At 46.6% G+C, this 24,822-nt stretch overlaps 1 protein-coding gene across 3 annotated transcripts in view; it reads left to right on the top strand.

Annotated features, from left to right (window-relative positions):
• Positions 1–18,345, top strand: part of PAQR8 (progestin and adipoQ receptor family member 8) — a 65,069-nt gene extending 46,724 nt beyond the window's left edge. For all 3 annotated transcript variants that reach the window (XM_029596120.1, XM_029596119.1, XM_029596121.1), the window contains one exon: positions 15,822–18,345. In XM_029596120.1, the coding sequence (XP_029451980.1) occupies positions 15,867–16,928 (1,062 nt within the window). In that variant the 5' untranslated portion in view covers positions 15,822–15,866 and the 3' untranslated portion in view covers positions 16,929–18,345. The remainder of the gene's footprint in view (positions 1–15,821) is intronic.
• The last annotated feature ends 6,477 nt before the right edge of the window (positions 18,346–24,822 follow it).

Raw genomic sequence — 24,822 nt, forward strand, 5'->3', positions numbered from 1 at the left:
CCCGATACCATTGACTCCCTCAAGGCCATTAAGGCGTGGGGCCACCAGAGAGGTCGTCAGACCACCGATGCCTCTCATTTCTGCCTTAGCTACATTGAGCCCCCAACGACCAAGCACCGATCTGCCATTGAGTGGCCTTGTCACCTCTGTGGCTGTCGACCACCGGGACTCTCTGAAGCCCCGTATGATGCGGCAGCCCTTAGGGGGCAAAGGCTCTTGGCCTCTTGCAGATTGAGTACAGGGGTAGCCATATTCTCAGCACCTTGGTGCACCTGTCCGCAGTGCCCGGTGCTCTTGGGGCTCCTGTGTGGTGTCCACTGCAGAGCACTGGGAGGCTCAGAGCTGTCCCTTAGCCGATGATCCCAGGCTCTTTTGACATCGATGACCTGTTGGGGAACTGCAGGGCCTCTCCCTACAGATGCCCATGGCTTCATTGGTCTGTACCTTCGGGTGTCTAGGTGAGTGGCAAACTGCTTATAGATCGCAGGACATGTCTGCAGTCCTCCATAAGCACCTGCACTCTTCGGGGATTTCACTGCAGTGGTTCCCAGTGGGACTCGCACGTGAGCCAGTTCCAATACAGGTCGATGGCCCGTCTCTCGGAGCGTTCTCTGGTACTGGAGGGGGTGATGCCATAGACTGCACCCTCCACCATGCCTTACTCAAGGGTCTAGTGGTGTTGGTATGCCACCGTCATACTATCCTCTCCACTCTGCTGGAGATACTGTGGCATTGACACGCAGCTGGCCTGGTTGGGACAGACAAGGCATCTGGTCCAAGGACGCTGGCAGGTGGCATTCTCTCTGGCTGTGCACTTCTCAGCCAAACTAGAGTTCTGCCATCTTTCAGCCTGGTCTTGGCATCCGCATCAGTCCGTACCGCATAGTGCCGAGGAGCACTGGCGGGGGAGGCGTCATTATACATTCTCTGCTTGGTTGTGGGGTGACATATAACCACAGACTCTGGGACGTGGCTCTTGACCCTCTGGGGCGTGGGGTTTCTCCCACAAGCACTGCGCTCAGGATCATGGGTGTGCCACCATTCATGGATGGATTACAACTGCATGAGTTCCGCTTAGCGTGCTTTCGCAGCAGAGGGCTTCCAGTTGTCCTCTGTCGCCTGGGCGTTTGTGTGTGTATGCTTGTTCCCTTCAGGCACTCACAATAGTTGTGTTCCGCAGCTGCAAGACTGACCTAGAACTGCTCTCCTGGTCGGATCCTGAGGTGAGTGTCTTTTGCCCTCTACTATGTTCTTGTGGAACAGTACCTGAGGCTGTCCATGAGACGTTTTTCTCTGATTCGGGGCCCTGATCTTCTGCATCGGCATGTCTCCTTGGAAGCCAGGATCAGGGAGCAGATGAGGCGATCGTTGGACCATTTTCAGCTGGGACCCCTTTGGGGATTGCAGTAACGACATCCCTTATCTAAGGCTGGTGGCCTGTGGTGGGTTAGTCACTTTGCGCTTGGGCGGTCTGTGTTTGTGCATCTGCTGTCCTTTGGGGAGTCACTTAATCTATCAGGATCGAGAGGCCCTGATCCTGTGGCTTTCCTCTCCCCCTTGAAAATGGAGATTCCTTCGGGTTCCCCTCTGGATGTCCCACTGTGCATTCCTTCGAGGGGTGCCCTTTGTTTCCGTTCCTGGATGAGGGATGTCACTACTCTGATGGGCACCAGCCCCAAGAATAGTCGAGTGTAGCAATCTCTCCCTTGTACGCTTGATGTGCGGCAGGTCTATCCTCGAGGGAGTCTGTCCAGTGCTGACCCTCCAGGTTTCCCCCGTTTTGGGAGTTACCTCAATCTTTACTGGACTTTGTGGCTGTCTTCCTCAAGGATTGCTATCATCAGTCATCCTTGCCTGGGCGACTCTCCTCAGTGAGGAGTGTTTCAGCCATCAGCTAGGCGATCGTGCCTTTCCCCTTTTGTCATGTCCATGACTCTGGGAATTGAGGGCTCAGTCCCAACATGAGGGGCATTGCCCTCCACTAGCAGTAGTGTGCAAGCTGTTCTTTCCCCTTATGTTAGTATCGACCTGTCTGTGGGCGAGCAGTACTGGGTTAAGCAGCATTGTCCATTGCTGGGCCACATGCTCCCTTAGGAGGGGAAGTATATATCCTCATGGCTGGGGTAGTGATACCGCAATCAGGTGGCTTGGTAATCTATTCCGAGATTGCGCTGGACCTGCCCTAATGCCCTTTGGGCTTCCAGGCTGGTAATAACATCACACTCTGACAGAACCTATGCATGCGACTCTCTGCCTTTTTGTCTCCTGGTGGAACCTCCGGGGCTTCTCCCCGGGGGCAATTGCTTTCAGTTTCCACTGTTTTAAGAAGACTGAGGGCTCCATCTCAGGGGGATACTCCCCGCTGCCTTCTGCAGTGAGTTATTCGCTTGGGGTTGATACCCAACAAGGTGAATTGTGCTTGTCCCAGCGGTTTGCCGGCCTGCCTCCTTGTGTTCTTTGCTCCTCCCGACTTCCAATTGGTTTGTCAGGGTGAGTGGCGAGGAAGCTAAGGCGCCCGTGGTATCTCTCCATATACCTGCAGGGAGAGCTACTACCTTAGTTTCTCTCATTCCAAAGGGCCTGCCTGCTCCCACTGCTATCTTGTGACAGGATAGCTGAACCAGTTCTGACAGGTGTTCTTGAGTGAGCTTCAGGCCTATTTGATCTCCCTTCCAGGATCTTTGGGCTACAGGTCTGTTTCGGGGATTGTTCTCATTCCCTGAAACCCTCGACACTGTCCTGCGCGGTCAACTAAGTCTGATGCTTCGGCACGCAGTGTCTTCCCAGGCCCTGCCGTGGGGTACTGCTTGTTCATCCAAGCGTGGCATGGGTTTCTTTTGCCCAATTTTCTCCAGACCTTTGGCTGTCAGTGGCCAATTGTCTCTTTCTGGAGGGCTCTCTGACCCCAGTTTGTTTTTTGGTTGTATTCACACCAATGGAAACTGTGTGGTTTTCATCCTAGAGTCTCTTATTTACATCTCTGGGTCCTTCCTGTATCCAGGAGGATCTAGATCCACTGTTCTTGTCAGAAACCCTGCTTGTACTGTTTCCGTGATGCACAGTTGCTTCTGCTAGCACTCGCATCACTCCCCTGCCTCAGGCATCCCTGCTACGCATGAGGGTTTGTGTTTTTGTCTTTTTCTTAGCTTTCTTGGTAGAACCTAACTCTTTGCCAGCTTGCATCCCTGGTGGGTCGGCTTGCTGGCAGGCAAAGGAGGGAGGTAATGCTCCAGCACTGTGCAGTTTACTGCCTTTTCCTGCTCGGACAGCCTGGAGCTATGTATTCACCCATGTGTGAGGACTACTATCCTGCTTGTCCTAGGAGGAAGCAGATTTGCTTACCTGTAACAGGTGTTCTCCTAGGACAACAGGTTGTCCTCTAGAAAACCCTCCCGCCTCCCCTGGGAGTTGGTTTCTTCATGAATTAGCTATATCATGGGCTGAGGGACTCTGCCTAGGGGACAGGGTTATCACTACAACTACACATACTCAATAGGGCATGCTAAAAGCTCTAGAATCTTTGAGATCAAAATTCCATGCCGAGCTCCATCGATGATGTCACCCATGTGTGAGGACTAACATCCTGCTGTCCTAGGAGAACTGTTACAAGTAACCAACTTCGCTAGATGGGGTTTACCTCATCCAGAACGCTGTCTGATTTGATAAGTGTCAGCTGCCTTCCAGTCGATGGTAGTCGAATCTGCCCTCAAGAGGGCCAAACATTCTCTGACTCATTCCTTGGAACCCCTGGGAAGGCCCATAGAACAATAGGCGCTCTTGGAAGGAAAGTATTTCAAGACACCATGCTTATTGCCTGCAATGCCACCTACCAGCTCTGCATGAGCCAGTACTTGCGGGCCATCTGGAAGCAAGTGCAGAAGGTGGCTGAGCAGCTACCTCAACATGCTGGGGCATGAGGGCCTGGAGTGCGGAAAACATGAGCTCAGTGCAACCTATGATGTTTTTGAGATGGCATTCAGTCTTTTAAAGCGGGAATCAGTACCTGCAGAATGGCATGGCTGCGGGCCTCTGATCTCCAGCCAGAGGTACAGGAACAACTCACTGACGTGCCGTGTACTGGAGAGAATCTCTTTGGAGATAGGGTGAGGGATGCTGTAGCCCAACTTCAGGACCACCATGAGACCCTCCCAACAACTCTCTGCCAGAACTTCGGACCAGTTCTCTTCTTCCAAAAGGCCAGTGAGACTGGGGCTTCTTTCTTTCGCCAAAGGAAGTACCATCCTCCGCCTTCTCTCTCTCCTGTCAACATCATCAGGGCTCCTGTGGCCATCCCAGGCAGCAGAGATTCCCAAGCCCCAGCCGACTCCTCAGTCAACTCTATGGATAGGGTTTTGATTGGGCCATAGAGAATGAAAGCCAGTTGCCCATACCCAGGATGATGGATCCTCTGGTTGGGGGAAGGCTGCAGTTCTTTATGAACCAGTGGCCCAGTATAATCTCTGACCAGTGGGTTCTGTCCATTGTCCGTCAGGGGTACCAATTGAACTTATTGGATATCCTGCCAAACTGCCCTCCATACCTGTTTTGGGGGCCAGTAGCACATTAGGATGTACTGCTAGCAGAGCTTTCCTCACTCTTAACGGCCAGAGCAGTCGAGCCCATACAACCAGGGAAAAGAGAGCAGGTATTCTACTCTAGGTACTTCCTGATTCCAAAGAAAACAGGACGACTCTGGCCCATCCTAGACCTAAGAGTCTTGAACAAGTTTCTAACAAAAGAAAAGTTCAAGATGGTTTCCTTCAGCACTTTGATCCCCCTTTTGCAAATAGGGGACTGGCTATGCTCCCTCGACCTAAAGGATGCATACACTCATATCGAGATCTTTCTCAGTCACAGAAAGTATCTCTGATTTGTCATGGAAAAACAGCACTTTCAGTAGCAGGTGTTGTCTAGCCTTGGTGGCGGCACACCTCCGCAGGCTGGGAGTGCATGTTTTCCCGTACCTGGCCGATTGGCTGTTCAAGAGCATGTCTCAGGCAAGGTCCATGTGTTTGACCATCTGGGTGCTGGAGTCAATAGGTTTTGTTCTCAACAACCCAAAGTCCATCTCAGCCAGTCTCTTCAGTTGGTCTTCATAGGAGCCCTGCTAGACATGGCTTAGGCCAAGGCCTTCCTGCATCTCCAGACCATTGCAGCAGAGATCCAGGAGAGCCAGCAGGTGTCAGCATGGCACATGTTGAGGTTGTTGGATCATATGGCCACTACAGTCCATGTCACTCCTTTGGAATGTTTACATATACGCAAAGCCAAGTGGACCCTGAGGTCGCAGTGATGGCAGGCAAGTCAGAGCCTCCAAGATTGCATCCAAATCACCCTGGCTCTCTGGGACTCATTCTGGTGGCAGGTACTTTCAAATCTGAAACAGTGGATCTTGTTTCGAAATCCCCCTACCCAAATTGTCCTATTCATGGATGCATCCACCCTGAGGTGGGGAGCTTATGTAGATGGGTTCAGCACCCAGGGTCTCTGGTTCGCCCAGAAACATTCTTGTCAAATCAACTTCCTGGAGCTTCAGGTAATCAGGTATACGCTATGGGCTTTCAGAGATTGGCTTCCAACAAAGTTGTCCTGATCCACACTGACAACCAAGTAGCTATTTGGTATGTCAGCAAGCAGGGAGACACGGGATCGTGCGTCCTGTGTCAGGAAGCCGTCCAGATCGGGTCGTGGACCCTATCCTATGGGATGGTGCTCAGGGTCATGAACCTGGCCTGGATGGAAAACGTGGTAGACAGGCTGAGTTGAGCCTTCAGACCGAACGAGTGGTCCCCTGGACCAGGGGCTAGCGAATCAGATATTCCATCTGTGGGGGAAGCCCGGATGTAGATCTGTTAGTGTCCCCCTGCAATAGGAAGGTGCCTTGTTCTGCTCCCTGTACAAGTCAGACTGTAAACCAGCCTCTAATGCCCTTGCCCGTCATTGTGGCAAGGGTCTTCTCGGTGCATATCCTAGATTCCCTTAGTGAAGACTCTTGAAGCTTTGCGAGGATAGGGGGACTATGATTCTCATAGCCCCTCATTGCCGAGATGGGTCTGGTTTTCACTCCTACAGGAGTTGTCCATCTGGAGACCAGTCAGTCTGAGGACTTGCCCAGAGTCTCATCACACGAGATCAGGACAGGCTGTGGCATCCCAACTTCCACCCTCTGTCACTCACAGCCTGGATGTTGGGAGGTTAATCCTGCAGCTGCTTGATCTTTCAGAGGATATGTCTCGGGTCCTAGTGGCTTCTAGAAAGTCCTATGGACTGAAGTGAAGGAGGTTTTCCATGTGGGCAGACAGCCCTAGATCCGTTCTCCTGCCCCATACAAAAGCTGCTTGACTTCCTTTTACACCTATCGGAGGCTGGCTTAAAGACCAGCTCTGTTAGAGTTCATCTCAGTGCAATTGGCGCATAACACCAAGGTGTAGATGGTACGCCCATCTCTGTACAGCCTATAGTTGTACGTTTCATGCGCAGCCTGCTTCAGTTGAAACCTCCCCTAAGGCCTCCCACTATGTCTTGGGACCTCAGTGTTGTGTTAGCTCAGCTGATGAAAGCTCTTTTTTTTTTTTTTTTTTAATTTTTTATTTATTGCAAATTTATATAATTCACAACAAGCAAATTCTTATTAGCTAGGAGTTTTTCAATGGCCATTTACATACTATATAACTTAGCTACAGTATAGAAAAGACTTTAAATAAATAAATAAATAAATTTGTTAAGAAATAATAAATCCAAACACATCAATATAATATTAATGGTCATTGAATCAAGTCCACAATAATTATGGATCCTAAATAAGTGAAGTCTAACATAATAGGAAAACTTTAAAGAAATATAGCTTTGGACATTACTTAATTCAATTAGAGAATTATTACAGCATTACTGAGGTATAGCAGATTCCGGCCTATCTTCAATAGGAACAGAGGAGATTGTATCAGATATAAACTTTGGACAGATGAAAGCTCTTTTTGAGCTGTGATATGTGTGCCTGAAGTTTGAAATCAACATAGAGACTATGGCTCACCCAGAATCCTTTGCTGCTTGGCCTATCTGCAAATTCTGGCCATGAGAACCTCAAATTGACCCTAGCTTGGAGACTCTGGGAGACATCTGGACTGCATTTGGAGCTGTTCAAAACTTATGATGGAGGGTCATGAGGTCACAAAGAGCAAATGGACGAGGTTACATTCTCACAGGATACCGTCTCGACTTCAGGGGCCCTAGTGAAACTGGAGTTACCAATTCTCCTAATTTGGTATGGGGCAGCACCTTTAAGCTGATTTAATGCTTAACAGCTGCTCTGTATCTGCGACCTGAAGTACCTGACCTGGAAGGTCATAGTTTTGGTGGTGGTCGCTTCAGTGCGCAGGGCCAGCGAGCTCTAGGTCTTAGTGACTTAACCACCTTATACTAAAAAGCAAGGCGCCAGCCTCACAACTGCCGTTGTCCTGCTTACTTTCCGGGCCACAGCAACCACTCCACGCGATCGGCGTAAACCCATTGGGGTTAGGAGCTGTCGTGTCTACATCGCTAGACCCCCGGTATTGCCACTGCGAGCCAGATTCCTCGACCGGACCCGAGGTCCGCTCTCCCGCCGACGTCACTCTCAATGACCGACTAAGCCTTAAAGCAAGGCGCTGGCCTCACGACCGCCATTGTCCTGCCTTACTTTCTGGGCCACAACGACCATTCCACGCGATCGGCGTAGACCCATTGGGATCAGGAGCCGTCACATCTACATCGCTAGACCCCCAGTATTGCCACCGTGAGCTAGACTCCTCAACTGGATCCGAGGCCCGCCCTCCCGCGACGTCATTCTCAGCGACCGACTAAGCCTTAAAGCAAGGCGCCGGCCTCAGGTGTCGCACGCCTGGCGTCATGCGCTGAAGGTACGCAACCAAGGAGCCTGCTCCTTGGCACAGCCCCTGAAGCTGCACCACTCTGCATTTTCCTTCTCTAACCTTTACAAGACTATATTTATCCATCTCCCTCCTGTCCCATAGCCTCACATACCTCCTCTTCCTGCTATTCACCTGTCCTAATCTTCCCCCTACAAAACCTTTCTCCCTCACTCGCCACTCTATTGCCCTTCGCCCTCTTCATCTTTCTCACCCCCTCCTCAATCCCCACTCACTTTTATTTCTGCCACCTCTACCATTCCCTCTCATCTTCGTTATACTCCCCTTACCATCTGTCCCTCCTCTGTCTATATACCTCCCCCCTCAACCAATCATGCTAGCACTCCCTATTCCGATACTCAAAAATCTCACACACAACTACAGAAAACCCCCTATACCCACTCCTACCTCTCACCCAAGATACCTATTACCAATCATGTTATCCCCCCTCATGCAGTTTCTTGGCCTCACAGTATTCTCTCTTTTACTCTTCAACTCTCAATCCCTAGTTAAAAAGACTCCTATCCTAAATGATATCCTGCTTGACTACAAGCCTGACATTTGTGCCATAATTGAAACTTGGCTCAAACAAACAGACCTAGGCCTCCTAAACCAACTACCGACACACTTATACGACATCATCTCTATACCTAGGCTTAAAAAAAGAGGAGGTATCCTATTAGCAGCCAAGAAAGACCTCAGACTAATATCCCAGACCGTCAATACTGTTGCGATCCCCCCTGTTGCTGCGCTACAGGAGGTCTCTTACCTTCCTCCAGAGGCCGCTCTGAAGCCTGGGCCTCGCCTGTGTTCCATCCGGGACTTGCTCCAGGGCCTGAGAGGCCTAGCTGTGCCTGTGGCTTGCTTGCCAGCGTTTGGACTTCCTGTTTGGCGACGCCCTTCTCCTAGGGGCTGGCCCGCAGCTCTCCACCTGACTTATAGGACCAGCGGTGGGCGGTCCTGGCAAGCTCCTCCCAGGGAGTTGCCTTCTACCTCCAGTATTTAAGGACTTTCTGTTCACTTGCAAAGGGCCTCCGGATCGGGCTCTACAGTCGTCTGTAACCTTGCCGATCCAGGTCCCCCGGTTTCGCCTATGCCTTGATGGGTTCCTGTCCTGTGTCCCTGCCTAGATGTATGCTCCTGTTCCTGCCAGCCGTAAGGACTTCGGATGTGAGTATCCCAGCATCGGAGTTCCTGTTCGCCTGGGTCTTCCCCGCACCCTCCTTCTCAGCGTGGTCCGCGACCAGCCTTCCTGGGCTGTGTAGGGCGCGTCTGGGACAGGGTGGTCCGCGACTCAGTCCCACGGGTGGGCTGAGTAGGGTGCCCTGATGGACAGTGCAATGTTTCCGTCCAGCCTTGTCTACAGTGTCTGCTTCAGCCCTTGCCCGGATGTCTTCCTGTCTCTGCCTTGATCTACGTCCTCGTCTGGTTCCTGAGCCTTCTGTCCTGTTGGGCCCTGGAGTGGCCAACAGGAGGGATTCGTCCCACGGGCTCTTGAGCTTCTGCCAGCCGAGGGGGCTTCGCATGTGAGTATCCCAGCATCGGAGTTCCTGCTCGCCTGGATCCTCCCTGTGTCTCGCTTCAGCCCTTGTCCTGATGTCTCCGTCTTGCTTCAGCCTGCTTCTGCCCCGTCTGATGTCTTCTGTTTAAGGACTCTGTCTGCCCTCGCCTCTGTCCGGCCTGCTGCCCATTGCCGTTCCCTGCGGCAGGTCCGAAAGGGCCGGGAACAGTCGGAGGACCGTTCATTAGTCAACTTCCCCGTGTTGGCTACCATGGGCATGCAGGTCCGGCTGAGGGTCAGACTCCCTGCTTCTGTTCCTGCCTGCCTGGCTCACCATGCCTGCTCAGCTCACCTCCCACGGTGTGGCTTGGGGCTCCTCCTTGAGTCCTGCCGTGGCCCAAGGGCTCACCACCACCCGCTTACGACGACCGCGCCCGTGCGTGCTCGTAACAAATACCTCTCCCAGATTTGAAATTGGTCTTTTCAAATCATCTCAACTCCAAGTATGCCTAGTATACACCCCCCCCCCCCCCAGGTCTCCTCGAAAACAGTGCCTCCCCCCTCATCGAATTCATTGCTGACAATATAGACATGGACACCCCAGCCATTATACTTGGTGATTTCAACCTCCACGTAGACTCCATTCCTCTATCTCCCTCCTGTGAAGCCTTTCTATCCTCCATTAATGCTATGGGCTTTAAACAAATTATAACCTGCCCCACACACACAAAGCAGGTCACTCCCTAGACCTAATTTTCATAAATTCACGCACTCTCTCCAATGAAACACCCACCTGCACCCCCGTCCCTTGGTCTGACTACTCACTTATAAAAACCAAGCTCTCCATAAAGAAAAAATCTATTTCCCCTCCCTCACACAACAATACTATCCAATTCAGAAAACCCTTCACCAAAGACAACTTAATTCTCTCACCGACGCCCTCGATCAACTTGACCTATCGAACACCGAATCTGCCCTCTCCACTTGGAATAATATCACTAGCAACATAGCCGACAAAATCTGCCCTCTAACAACCAAAGAAATAAACCCCTCTCACAATACCAAAAAAGCTTGGTACTCACCTGAACTAAAAAAACTTAAATGCGACCTAAGAAACAACGAAAAGAAATGGCAAAAAGATTCCTCTCCTCTCCTGCTGGCCTCATACAAATCCTCCCTTCACATCTACAGAACTACTATCCTTAAAACCAAATGTGACTTCTATACTCTGAAAATTCACGACTTTCGATACAATGCCAAAGCCCTCTTCTCTTATGTTTCCGATCTTACTAATACTTCCCCCCTCCCATATCTGACAATGACTCCAAAATCAAATGCGATGACCTAGCCCACTTTTTCAATGACAAAATCTCTAAGCTTATAGCTAGTTTTTCCCCCTTCCACCTCCTACACTAACATCCTCCCAAAAAACCCTAATGCTACCCTGGACTCCTTCGAGACCACATCTTCCTCTGAAATAGAATCACTCTTAAAGAAAATAAAATCTGCATCACACCCAGATGATGCCATCCCAACGAAATCCCTTTTAACGATCCCAAACATAATAGCCAAATCCCTAGCCGAGATCATCAACTGTTCCCTCACTCATGGAAATGTCCCTACCTCATTTAAAACTAGCCATTGTCAAACTTATCCTAAAGAAACCTAATCTCAACCCTGCTGAACCTGCCAACTTTCGACCAATTTCAATCATAGCCTTCTTAGCAAAACGTATGGAAAAACTAGTAAACCTCCAACTCTCTCTCTCTGATCACTTGGAAAAACACAATATTTTATTCCCTTCTCAATTTGGATTCTGCAAATTCTTCAGCACCGAAACTCTTCTAATCTCCCTCACAGACACTCTCCTCAAAGGATTAAATAATGACCATTCTTACATTCTAGCAATGCTAGATATCTCATCTGCCTTTGACACCATCAGCCACAAAAGTCTACTAAACCGACTCACTGAAATTGGCATAACAGGAACCGCACTTTGCTGGTTTGAATCTTACCTAGATAATAGACACTACAAGGTCAAAATAGGTAATAGCGAATCTAAACCCATTAACTCAAGGCGTACGCCAAGGCTTCTCTCTGTCTTCTACGCTTTTCAAGATTTACATGCTACCCTTATGCCAACTCCTCTCTGATCTAGGTCTCACTCACTTCATTTACGAGGACGACGTCCAAATCCTTATCCCCATCACGGAATCCATTCCCAAATCCCTCAAGATCTGGGAAAACTGTCTCATCAATTAACCAGCTCCTCACAAATCTTAATCTCGCTCTTAATACCTCCAAAACTGAACTCCTTATCATATCACATAACCCTAATACTATTACCTCCAACGACATCAACTCTATTCCCCATTCAATACCTATCTCGCAACATGTACGAGATCTAGGCGTCATCTTAGATAACCAACTGAACCTAAAAAAAATTCATAAACTCTACGATGAAAGAATGCTACTACAAACTTCATGTTCTAAAAAAAACTAAGACCCCTTCTTCATCTTAATGACTTCCGTACTGTCCTTCAGGCCATTATATTCTCCAAAATTGATTACTGTAACACCCTACTTCTAGGCCTCCCCACTACTACCATCAAACCCCTCCAATTGTTACAAAATGCCGCAGCTAGAGTCCTCACTAATATTCGCAGAAAGGATCATATCACATCTATCCTAAGAGACCTTCACTGGCTCCCAATCTCTTTCAGAATACTCTAAGAGCCTCACAATTATACACAAGACACTACATAACCATAACGTACACTGGCTAAATGACTCCCTACACTTCCATACATCTAATAGACCCACCAGATCTGCCTACAATGGAACCTTACACATACCCTCGCCTAAACTTACCCATCTTACCTCCACGAGAGAACGAACGCTATCTATTACAGGACCTTCAATCTGGAACTCAATGCCCCCTGACCTTCGTTTGGAACCATGCACCCAGAAATTTAAAAAAAACTAAAAACCTGGCTCTTCAAACTGCCCCCCCCCCCCCAAACTCCTTCGTCTTTTCCCTTGTATTTTATACTACCCTCCTGTGCAAATCTTTTTATTCTCTCATTCTTTCCCGTTTAATTGTTTTTGTTTAATTATTAACTTTGTTGATTTTTGAAAACCCCCTTTAAGGACTCTAGATGTTTTTATTCCTTTTTCCCATTTGTGTCTAATGTTAATTTACTACCTGTTCCATGTAAACGTTTAACTTTATTTTTACTACTTGTTCCATTTAAACCGATGTGATGTGCAAACGAATGTCTGTATAAAAAAGCTTCAAATACATAAAATAACTATTATCATGACAGGGTAGTCTTGCGTACGCACCCTAAGTTCCTTCCTAAGGTGGTGACAGGTTTCCATCTTAACCAGGCAATCGTCCTGCCAATATTCTTTCCCAGGCCCTGTTTGCACCAAGGCAAACTAGTACTGCACAGTTTGGACTACAAGAGAGTCTTAGCCATTTATTTGGAGCGGACAGAAGCCCATAGACAGTCCACCCAACTTTTTTTTTTTTTTTTTTTGAGATTAGGTTGGGCATTACCATTGCCAGACACATACTATCCGAATGGCTGGCAGATTATGGCCATGAGCAGCATCGGTCCTGCGTGGGACTGCATCTTGGGGCTCATGTCAAGGCTCATTCTATCAGAACCATGGCAGCATCGGTGACCCACTTGTGAGCAGTTCAAGTAGAGGAGATCTGTAAGGCTGTGACATGGAGTTCTTTCCACACATTCACATCTCATTGTGTGATAAGGATGGCTGACATGACAGTAGGTTCAGCCCGTCTGTCCTTCGGAACCTATTTGAGGTATAGCAACCAAGTCTCCTACCTAGGGCCTGTTTAAGTTCAGGCTGTCTCCCGCTCTGCCACCAATGACTCCATTGGTGGTGTTGTGCCTGTTGGCACCTAGTTGGGTGTCTGTTGGTCCCTTTTCTGTTGGGGAGTAGCCTGTAGCTAGGAATTCAACTATGTGTGAGGACTACCTGTTGGGTTTGTGGCAAGATGTGGACTCTTGGTCGAAGTGGCGATGACTCCGCCCACAGGGAGGGGCCCCGTGGGGAACCACAACGATAGGCTAGACTCAATATCAAGCAGACACAGAGGAAAGGAAGCGTTATTATACTGCTGTGATGAAGATGACTTGTCCAAGGAAAGGATGATGCTGTAGTCCAGTGATATCACAGTAAGGCTCCAGATAGTCTCAGTAGTAATGTAGTTGATGATCTCACCCAAATGTAGCGAAGGTCCAGTAGTGTTCCGCAGCGCGGGATAGGCCGTGAACCTGAAGGGTGGAGCGAGGAGAGCTTGGAGCGAAGTAGTACCCACAGGGTAGCAGTGAATAGAAGAACCCATGGTCCGAGGTGCAGGATACCCAGAGCAGGATAGGCCCTTGAGGAGCGAGTACCTAGGAGCACCGAGGGTACCTGGAATAAAGCAGACAAGACCCCCGAGGAGCATGTGTCCTGATGGTTAGGCAGAATACACCGGAGGACGAGTAGAAGCGAGAGGCCCCCGAGGAGCAGGTACCCAGAGCTTCTGTAGGCAGCATAATATCCCGGAGGGTAATGAGGAATCCAGGCGAGCAGCTTAGAAGTGGTCAGAGTAGCAAAACCGAAGTCTTTGCTAACTCGTTGAATTGGAGCGGAAGTTTAAATAACCGGAGGTACTGACGTCATGCGGTGGGGCCACCCCTGAGGTTCCTGCCATGACGTGCTTAAGGATGTGGGCAGCGCGCACCCTAGGAGGCCTCAGGAAGAAGCATGGCGGACGGGGACGCCCATGCTGGCTCGGAGACGCCGAGGGGTTTGGCAAACAGCAGCAGGAGGCAGCCATCCTTCCGAAGGAGGAGGAGAAGGATAACAGAGAGGTGAGGCAGAGCGGTCGCAGCCGTCTGCGACCGATGGATGCAAGCAACACTACCATTCTGCTTGTCCTCGGAGAAAGCAGAGTTGCATATCTGTAACAGATGTTCTCTAAGGACAACAGGATATTAGTCCTCCCCAAATCCGCCCGCCACTCTGTGGAGTTGGGTTTCTCCAATTTTTTATTTTAATTATAATTCTATGATAACAAGACTTGAGAGGGACCCCGCATGGATGAGTGGTATAAGGCATGCTGTGCATGCTCAGTGTGCCTAGTCAAAGTTGTAGAAACTTTGACATGTTTTCCACATCAGGCCTGTATCTGATGTATGAGGACTAACATTCTGCTGTCCTCTGAGAATACCAGGTTACAGGTAAGCAACTCTGCTTTATCTTGGAGGCTGGGAGAGGATGTGGGATTGGGCCTGCTTGTATTTTTATTTTTTTTTTGTTATATAACCAGCTATTGTAATGCAACACTCCTCCTTCCCTTCCCTTCGTTCCAACATGGCCCCCTGCATCTTGTTCCATTCTGTGTTGCTGACAAGGCAAGTCAGCGGCTCCTGAGCCTTATAGGCTGAGCAGCTGGGACTTCCTGTGGCACCTGCTGATGATATCAGCACCTCCCAGGTGTATAAGGAAGCTCAGTGTAACAGACCCATGCCTCAACAAGAGGTCCTCCTGGGATTCCTCTTCCAAAGTGGTGGTGTTGTTCCTGATCCTGTCTCCTGTTCCCGCTATGCTACTAGCCTGTTTACCTGTTCCTGTCTCTGCACCAGACCTTGCTGTTTACCTACCTTCTACTGCTCCTGTCTTCTCACCTGTCCTGGTTCCTTCTTGCCTCTCGTTTTGCTTATCCTTTGGACTGACTTCTTGTTGCTGAACCAGCCTGGCCCTTTGATGCTGCCTTGCTTGCTGCCTGCCCTGACCTCAGCTTGGCTCCCCATCTCTGCCTGAACTCTGCCAGCCCTGACCTGAGTCTGCTTTTCACCTCTGACTGAACTTAGCCCGTCCTGTCCACAGTCCACAACCCTTCAGCCGCTGCCTGTTGGGGCCTAGTTTGTGCTCGCTTGAACTAGGCTGTACCAGCCCGACAGCAGTCCTAGAAACTTGATAGCTATATTTGGGATATAGCTAATTAGTTTTAAAGTTATTTTGGTAAACTCTCTGGGCCACGACCACACTTGCCCAAATAAACTTATCTGGGTAAGGCTGAATATCAGAACTACCAGAATAAGTTTAAATCCTACCCCCAGAATGCCCCTTGCACTGCCTTTTTTTAATCCACAGCAATTTTAGGTGTGTAATGGCTTATCTGGCTAAAAGTTACCTGGTCAGCAAGGTAGGGAGGGGAACATTTCAAACCCCAGATTTGTCCAGCTAAGTCCCAAACTTAGCCAAATAAACCTTTTGAATATGGACTTCTTACTGTATAATTTATGGTCTTGTTGATCCAGTCATATGTGATTTTATAAATACTGTTCAAGAATGGTTTCTAATTCTTATTTATGTTTTTTCTCTCTTTGCAGGCCAGCATCTCGTATTTCCTGTTGAGTGCTTGATCTTTTCTCAGCATGACAACGGCAATCCTGGAACGTATCAGCACTCTGTCCATTAGTGGGCAGCAGCTGCGGCGCTTCCCCAAGCTGCTAGAAGATGGCCTTCCCAAGATGCCTTGCACTGTCAAAGAAACTGATGTCCCACAGCTTTTCCGGGAGCCTTACATTCAGACAGGATATCGTCCAACTGACCAAGAGTGGCGCTATTACTTCCTCAGCCTCTTCCAGAAACACAACGAAGCCATCAATGTCTGGACTCACCTTGTGGCTGCCTTAGCCGTGCTCCTGAGGTTCAAAGCATTTGTAGACACACAAGAGCTTTCCCTGGAATTCATGTCTTTGCCACTCTTCATATTTGTCCTGGCCTCAGTTACTTACCTCACCTTCAGCATTCTAGCTCACTTGCTGCAGTCCAGATCAGAGCTAGCACACTATACATTCTACTTTATGGACTATGTCGGTGTCAGTGTCTACCAATATGGGAGTGCTCTGGCCCATTTCTACTACAGCTCTGAGCAAACCTGGTACGACCAGGTTTCTCTCTTCTTCCTTCCAGGGGCTGCATTTTTTGGCTGGCTGTCTTGTGCTGGCTGCTGCTATGCCAAATACCGGTACCGACGCCCCTACCCTGTCATGAGGAAAGTCTGTCAAATAGTTCCGGCTGCCCTGGCATACATCTTAGACATCAGCCCGATCATCCATCGAGTGATCAGTTGCCATATGGCTAGTTGCGCAGAGAAGGCTGTAGGCTACCATGTGCTCCAGATTCTCTTCTTTGTTATCGGGGCTTATTTTTTCTCCTGCCCAGTTCCTGAGAAATATTTCCCTGGTGCCTGTGACATTGTAGGGCATGGGCATCAGATTTTTCATGTATTCCTAGCCATGTGCACACTCTCCCAGCTGGAGGCTGTGCTGCTGGACTACAGTAACAGGCATGAGTATTTCTTGGCAAGGCATAATCCAGCCTCAACATACATAGCCTGTGCCTCCTTTTTTGGGCTTATTCTGTGCAGTGCTGTCACGGCGATGTTCCTGCGGCATCGTATCAAAGAGCGACTGACCAGGAAAGAATTGTGAGCACCCACCATGAAAAGCTGGTTACAGGAATTGATGTAGAGATAGATGTCTTTGTTCTTGCATTGTACGTAACACACACAGAGACATTACAGACCAGAGTATTTTGGGTGTGGGAAAGTTTGTCACCTAGGAGCATTAAAAGCGGTGGGGTGGGTTTAGATAAGGTGCAGCCGGGACCCAGAATGGATGTGGGTAGGTCATTTCCAGTTCTCTCTCCTTAAATACAGTGGCAGAGACTCGGAGAGAAAGTCCTAGGATAAAAAAGTCAAGAGCTTGGGAGGTAGTCTTGAATGCACTGATCTTGTCATCAGACTCAGGGTCTAATCTCTCTCCTTCAATTGTGTGACATCATGCTCACGTGAAGATTATTTTTGTCATTTATTTATTATTTTTCTTGAGAGGGAATAATATCTGATATGAAGGATGTACAATTGTTAATATTCACCATAGGCAGTTGCCTTAATACCTTTCTATTTTTTGTCTGTCTTCAAAATTGCCTTCAGGATAGCAATTAACTTTAGTATGTTTATTTTCATTTCTATAGAATACTTAGCCATCGAAAGGGCCAGTGGTGATATTAAGTAGTCTTCTGAGGCATTGGGAATAGACTGCTGGTATTCCTGAGGGATCCTGCACTTATCTTAACAAACTCAGATTTTGACTCTGGAAAGAGAGCCAATTTTCTGATTAGTGTTGTTGGGTTCCTGGAGATATAAAACTGCTCTGTGACAGGTACACAGTAGTATCTCTGTATATCTGCTGAAATACCTCCAAAATTGTATTTATCCACATGTTGAACTGATATATTTGCTTCTTGAACTGTGGGCTGGAATTTTGAATTATTTCCTTTGTACTCTGTGATGGAAAGATTTGTCCTGTAGAGGAGTTTAGATTAAAAGAGAAACAAGCTGGGTATCTCAGCCTTTAAAGAGACACTGTTCATGGAAAAAGTGCCGTGCTGTGTGCTGCAGCATACAAGTATAGCGTGAGGGGACTTCAGTTATGCCACAAAGGTTTGGGCACCTGCAGAGGGAAGCCGAGGACAGATCACAGCCACTGCTGCCAGCAGCAAAGTCTTCCTCTTTCCCTTTTAACCCCATTTCCCTGCACCATGCCCTCACGTTTGCAGGGGAAGCTAGCAAACAGTGCTCCTTACCTGCTGTGGCTGCTGCCATCTCCTGTTCTGGGTTCCTTCTGAAATCAGAATTGTACGAAGCCCTCTATTCTCTCGAGACCCGCTGGCCCTGTGCTGTTCCAGCTATAGAAGAGAGAATGCAGTGGCAGCAGCAGGTAAGAAGCACTGGTTGCTGGATTCCTCTTGCCAGCTGGAGCCCATCCAGAGGGAGAAAGGGAAAATGAATGCCTTGGCCAGTGGAGGGGAAAGGGGAAAGATGGTGCTCATGCCAGGGGGGGGTAGGAAGGAAAGGAAAGTGATGTTAGGAGATGGGAGGGAAGGGAGGATAGTACTTATGCCAAGAGGGTGAGATGGGAGGGAAGGAAAGCGGATGCTGAGGGGGGAGAGGGGGGAAGGGAAGGTGGTGATACCAGTGGCCTGAGAAGAAAAGACTGATGAAGCCAGGACAGGTGGGGGAAGGGGAAGGTAGTGATGGCAGGAGAATGAAGATGAGGGAAGAGAAAAATAATGCCAGCGCATGTGCTATGGGGGAGTAAAGAGTCTAATGATGGCAGTAGGAGTTGGTAGAAGAAGAGGGAGACGACAAAGTGAAACTCGTACTTGGACATTAAAAAAATGTCTGGAATCACTGACTTAGACCATACAACTGTTAGGTGGCACTGATTAGATGCAACAAACATCCTGCAGCTGCTTTTCTGTACATACAACTGATGGATGTGGGATGAGAATCAAAAACTGCAGTGAATGATAGCAGGAGTGAACTGGGCCACTGAAATTTTGTCCATGTCACAAAAATGCAGCAGGCATCGGAACTGTCTATGAGCGGACTTGAAATGGGCTGGTCTTAGCACCATGTTTGTTGGCATAAATCATGGAAAACAGTTGGAAGCCAAGGCCTTCTTTACACCTGGTATAAAATCTATCTTTTCAGCAGGTATGGTGCACTGAATCTCACACCAACTTGGCCTTAGATAGTCAGGCTTGATTCTTCAACACAGGAAAGTGGTGAGAAAAAGTACTACGCAAGACAAAAAAACAGGCACACCAGCCTTTGAAAGCCTATGAAAGAGGGATTTGGAAGAGGAAACAGGGAGTTGTAATTTTCAGTTGAAATATATTGCTGTAAGGAAATGCTTAGCAGGGAGACAGTAGAATAATGGCATCAATGGAGAAGCCTCCTTCCAAAACTGGAAAATTTGACTAATCACGGTCTTAGCCTTGATGCTGTTCTGCTCTCTTTAAGAGGCAATAACCCAAGTTTCCTGTGGTTTGTTTTTTTTTCTCCTAATTCTATGATTCTTCTGTTCAGGCCTTGTGTCTGGCTTCCTACCATACCAGCTGCCTCACTGCTAAATTCACCCTAATGCTAATGTATTTAAAACTTGAGCGAAGTCTCGCCTTCGCAGTCCTGTGACGCATTATCAGCGTAGAGTAAACAGGCTCCCAGCTGCTATAGGGACATAGTCTCATTTGTATTGACAAGTTGCAGCATTGTTCAGACCCAAACGGCCTGCATGGTTTTATTTCTTTTCTTTCTATTGCTACAGGCCCTTCTTTTTTTTCTACTGCAGGGTCAACTCACCAGTTTTCTTCTGAATTACTTCTAGATTAAATTTGTAGTTTTTGCTTGGAAGGTATGCATTTGCTGAATATGAAGTTACTAGGGCACCCTTGTTTGATGGCTCTGAAGTGGTAATTGCAAAATTGCCTTACTGCTGATAAACCTGTATGCAATTTAAACCTTTTCTAGGACATGGGAAAAAAAGCTTTTTATGGTGGAATTTGGGGGAGTGGTGCTGTAGCATTGCAATACATTTAGGTGGCAATGAGACCAATGAACATATTTTCCCCTCTTTGGAAATGCATAGGTGAAATGCAACATGTAAAACAAAAAAAATCAAACTAGGTAAGTTTAAGAGAGTCCCTGTGAAGCTTTTTTTTTTTTTTTTTTTGCATAGGTGGAGGACCACCACCACACATTCTGATCTCAGCAACATTAGACAGACTTGGTGAATTACCCAAAACTATACGTATGTAATTCAATCAAGGAGTAATCTGAAGACTTTCTCCAGATAATAGAAAGTTAGTGGTGCAGTAATGCTTTCTGAAGCCAGAAATAGAATTACCAATATACATTTTATCATGCTCTCTTGGTTGCAATTTAGTTTAATAGTGCATGATCAGTTTGAAGCCATAGAAGCATATATTTTTTAAATTTGTTGATGAGCAGAAGCCATGCTTGACGGAAAAGTGATGGTCCACACTTTTCACACTGCATGTTTTGACTGTCAGACTTGCATTTTTAGTCACATTTGGTCCGATACATTACCTTGGCCTGTTTCTCAGCCTCTTTCTGGGGTAATTTGGGTGAAAGCCTGCCTCACACTTGAGCTTCCTGCAGTGTTTCTTGCTGACTGCACAAGTAGTGCTTCACTAACCATTGGTGCAGACTGGTCTTCCACAGAGTAATGTTTTATCTACCAATAAGGGATTTTCCAGCTCTAGGGAGTCATGTGACCTGAATAAAACTCCTGGGTTATTTTGAAAGGTGGATGACTGGTTCTCATGCTAACTTGTTTGCTGTTATGACTGAACACTCTTTTTTTTTTTTTTTTTTTTAGATGGGGTGGGGTAAAATGATTTTCAGAATGTAGTGAGGGGTCACTTTTGTACTTGAGCAGGTCTGAAATATGTTTGTGCAGGTAAGAAAGAGGGTGAGTGATGGCAGAGGTCAGCAAAATGGGAAAAATGTAGACAGGCCCCCTTGTTTTGTGCATGCAGGCACTTCTGTAAACAGTAAGTGGAGATATTACTGCCTTGTAGGATTTCCTGAATCAAACAGCAAGCTCGAGAGCACCAGAATATGCAACACCAAGGACGGTAGTAGGTGGTGTTTACACTTGAATCTGTTTTTTCTTGTGGTATAAGCTTCATTTTATGGTTTATAGATAGCAGAGAGCAGTTTAACACAACACTGACGAAATGGAAACAGAAACACATACCCAGTCGTGGTTGAAGTTACTTTTAACTTTAGTGACATTAAATTACACTCTCACATGTGGGCTTTGTAGGCACACTTGAATTTCTTACTTGCTAATGGCTTCTGCTACTTGAGTAAAGCTCACAGTGAAAGCTGGAAGTGATTCAAATGAGTAATAGCTAAAACAGAGGTAGAGGGAGGGTGATATGAAGTGCACAGCTTCTGCCCCTGCCTTTGACGCTCCAGCCTTGGTGCCTACACCCCACTCCCCTCCAATTTTTTTTCACACACACAACACACTTACAAAGGTTCCTGTTCCCTTGAGCTGGTAGTGTAATAAATGTGCTCTGATACTAAAGACTGGAATTGAGATATCTGTGGCTGTGCAGGAATATCTTCCCAACGCACTCCTCCACTTATCTGAAATGAAGACATCAATAGTTAAATCAACTGCAGAATTCACAATGTGCTAATAAGTGAAATACATAAAATATGGACACCCAGCCTGTTTCAGTGAAATGGTAGAATGATTCAGGGAAAAGTATGAAAATGCAAACAAGTACTTTGACACAAAAACCTGTCAGCCAGTTTGTGGCCTGAGATTGACAGTTAGATCTCCTTAAAAGTGACAAGACTATCCATAAGATGCATAATTCATTCAGAAGTGTCTTCTGTATGCAGAGAAATAATTCCTGGTAATGTAAGAATTTCAATATAAATTACTTTTTCTATACAGTCCCATAAAATATAAAACCCAGAGTATATTAGCTCCCTTCTACATATCAAAAGACATTTCTGTTGATCTGTGAACTTCCAGGATCTAGTATACACCTTGACCTAAGATTAATAAACTGTAATACAGTATGTGAATGGAGGCAGCTCCTTAAGCGTCATTTAGTTTTGTTTAGTTTTTTTCATCCTTACCTGAAAATTTAAGTAAAAAATCTTGTTGCCCACTTGATCTTGGAAGACCTTTAAAAACATTTTACAGCCCACAGCTCCAGAAAATTGATACCTTTCTATATGAGCTCCCCAGCCCAGATTGGATACACTGTTGTCAGAACAATTTGGTGAGGAGAAATTTGGAAAGGTAACCCATGGCCAGATTAGGCTTGGTTATATGTGCAAGTATTTGGCGGTTGATCTGTGAATTGCATGATCATCTCATCTTATTTTGGGTCACTTTTTAGTATTCCAACATCTGTATTCATTTTTTGGTCTGGCAGTTTCCTCCTCCTCCTTGTAGACTTCCAGCTCTATTAGAACCAGCCTTTGTTCAGCAACAGTGCTATGAGCCTTTTCCCCTAATTCTCTCTCTCTCCCAACTTAGCCACAGTCATTGCAGTAACAGCCCTTGGCTGGATGGTGGGGTCACAAACTGCAGCTTCCTCCACAACCTAGCATGGACCCTAATGCTGGCCTCTAGCTGTCACTGTTGAGAGAGAGCTGAGACTTGTGCTCCCACTAGAGGAATCAAGCTCGGGTCTTTTGCAGGGCAGTGAACTGTCACTGAGCTCTGCCTTGGGACTTTCTCTTTCTATACTTGTTCCCTTGATATTCTGATCTCCTTCAGTGGCTCTTAGTATGTTTATGCTGATGGCTCCCAGATCTGAACCTCTCCCACCCAGTCTTAAATTTTAGCCCATTTGTTTGACATTGCCACCTGGATGTCCCACAACCTCTACCTTAAACTTCTACGGCCAAGACAGAATATCTCATATCCCCCAAACCCACCTTCTCTCTTCCCTCTTTCTCTGTTTCTTTGGATAACTTATCCATATGATTCCCTTGGTGTCATCTTTGACTGCTCTCTCTACACTCATCCAGAACACTGAAAAAATGTTGTATTTCTTTATCTATAACATCACCAAAATCCCTCTTCCTTTCTGAATACTCTACCAGAACACTTATTCAAATTCATCACCTTGCACTTAAGATTACTGAAACTACTCACAGATCACCCATTGAACCATCGCATTCCACTATAATCAGAATTCAGCTAAACAACGTTCCTTCCATCAATGTTTCTAACACCCCTATAACCCCGTCTTCTTAAGTCATACATTGGCTCCCTATCTGTTCCTGCATACAGTTCAGTCTTCTCTTATTCACCTATAAGTGCATTTATTCTGCAGCTCCTCACTTGTAGCTTACTTTTTTTGTAATGAAGCCAGACATTCTTGCCTAAAGTGGTGCTGAAGTTTTAATGATCCTAACTTCCAGTCCCTCGCATAAACTAATCATATGCAGTTCCAAAGCCATTGCAAAGGGCAGCATTGGTATTGGGAGGATTTACTGTTGGTAAGAGAGATGCGATACCTTCACCATGCTAATGAATATTTTAAAATGTGATGCTTTCTATACTACCAAGCATAATAAAGGCCTAGGCCTTACCCAAAACTACTTGCTGATTTTTTTGATAATTTTTGGTTTTGACGAACTAAAATGGTGCTGCTTTTCAGTTTACGTATCTGTGAAAATCCATAGGTTGAGCAGATAAGGGGTCAATTCTATTATGTATCAACCCACTGACCTTGTAGACTTCATCAAGACTGATGCAAAAGTTGCAGCACAGCAAGAAAGAAAAGAGGGAAGCCGCTATAGCAGTGCAATAATCCGAGTTGGTGTTCTTAGTTAGAAAAGACAGTGCCTTATGTATGTAGTACAATCTTGCATTATTATTTTTAGGTTGTATAACATTATTAGAAATATATTGCCATTCTGATCAAGCTAACAGTAATGCACAAAATACTTTTCACAGCTTTGGGTTATTATACTTGCTGTTGTAATGAAATGCCTCTTTATCTGTGTTTTCAGAAAGGCCCAAAGAGTTGGGTGCAGGGGTGTCCAGGCCCCAAGGACCTTTGCCTTAACAAGCTAAGTTTCTCTGGTTTTAAGCAGTTTCAGAAAATCGCTCAGGCACCATGAATTATAGTTTAAAACAGTTTGGAGTCTTGCCTTTTTTTTTTTTTTTTTTTAAAGTAAATATAAAAATGTTGCTTTTTGTGCTGTAAAATTGCAAACATTTTTCATGCAGAGATTTTTTTTAAAGAAAAGATATTCTTAGTGTAGCAAATCAGATTAAAAGAGAAGCAGCTTCAGATACTAGATATCATCACAGTAAGCTATTTGAAATAGATGAATTACAGTGTGTAGTACAAACCAAACAGCAAGTATGATGTGCTGCCCAGTAGTTAGAAACTAAGATTCAGGTACATCTGCAGAATCTTCCTTCCAGATCCTGTGGCTCCAGCATCTCTTACTCATTTAATTTCTTATTGCATAAAAGAATAACGACTTTTATAATTGTAACAAAACTCTGGGAGTGGACATGACTCACAAAGGTAATGACATTGGCAACTTGAGCAGCAACCTAAGCGTACGAAGCTGTGCATGCCCACAGCAGTGAAAAGGAACTGCTGAAGTTTTTCTTCACTCTTATGCGTTTTACAGTTGAACAGCCCAAGCAGACAGCAGTACTGGAGTATGGGATTTTAGTTCTGGCCAGGAGACTGCTTTGTTGTTTTGTTTTTATTTTTCTCCTCAGATGGGATTTCTTGGAATGTTTCCAACTGCTGCACTGCGGTTGGCTCGCTTCTTGTTGGTGATTTATAATTTTGGAAGCCCACGACTCTGCAACAAGCACAGTGTGCCCTTGTGTGTAAACCAAAAAAAAAAATATGCAGCAGCCGTACATTAATTAAACTGCACTGATTGTTATATTGGCTATTGTTACTTATGTATATGTCAAAATCCCAGAGCTGCCTATTAACAATTCT

The sequence above is a fragment of the Rhinatrema bivittatum genome, chromosome 3, assembly GCF_901001135.1.
Source record: "Rhinatrema bivittatum chromosome 3, aRhiBiv1.1, whole genome shotgun sequence".
NCBI classification, from domain to species: Eukaryota; Metazoa; Chordata; class Amphibia; order Gymnophiona; family Rhinatrematidae; genus Rhinatrema; species Rhinatrema bivittatum.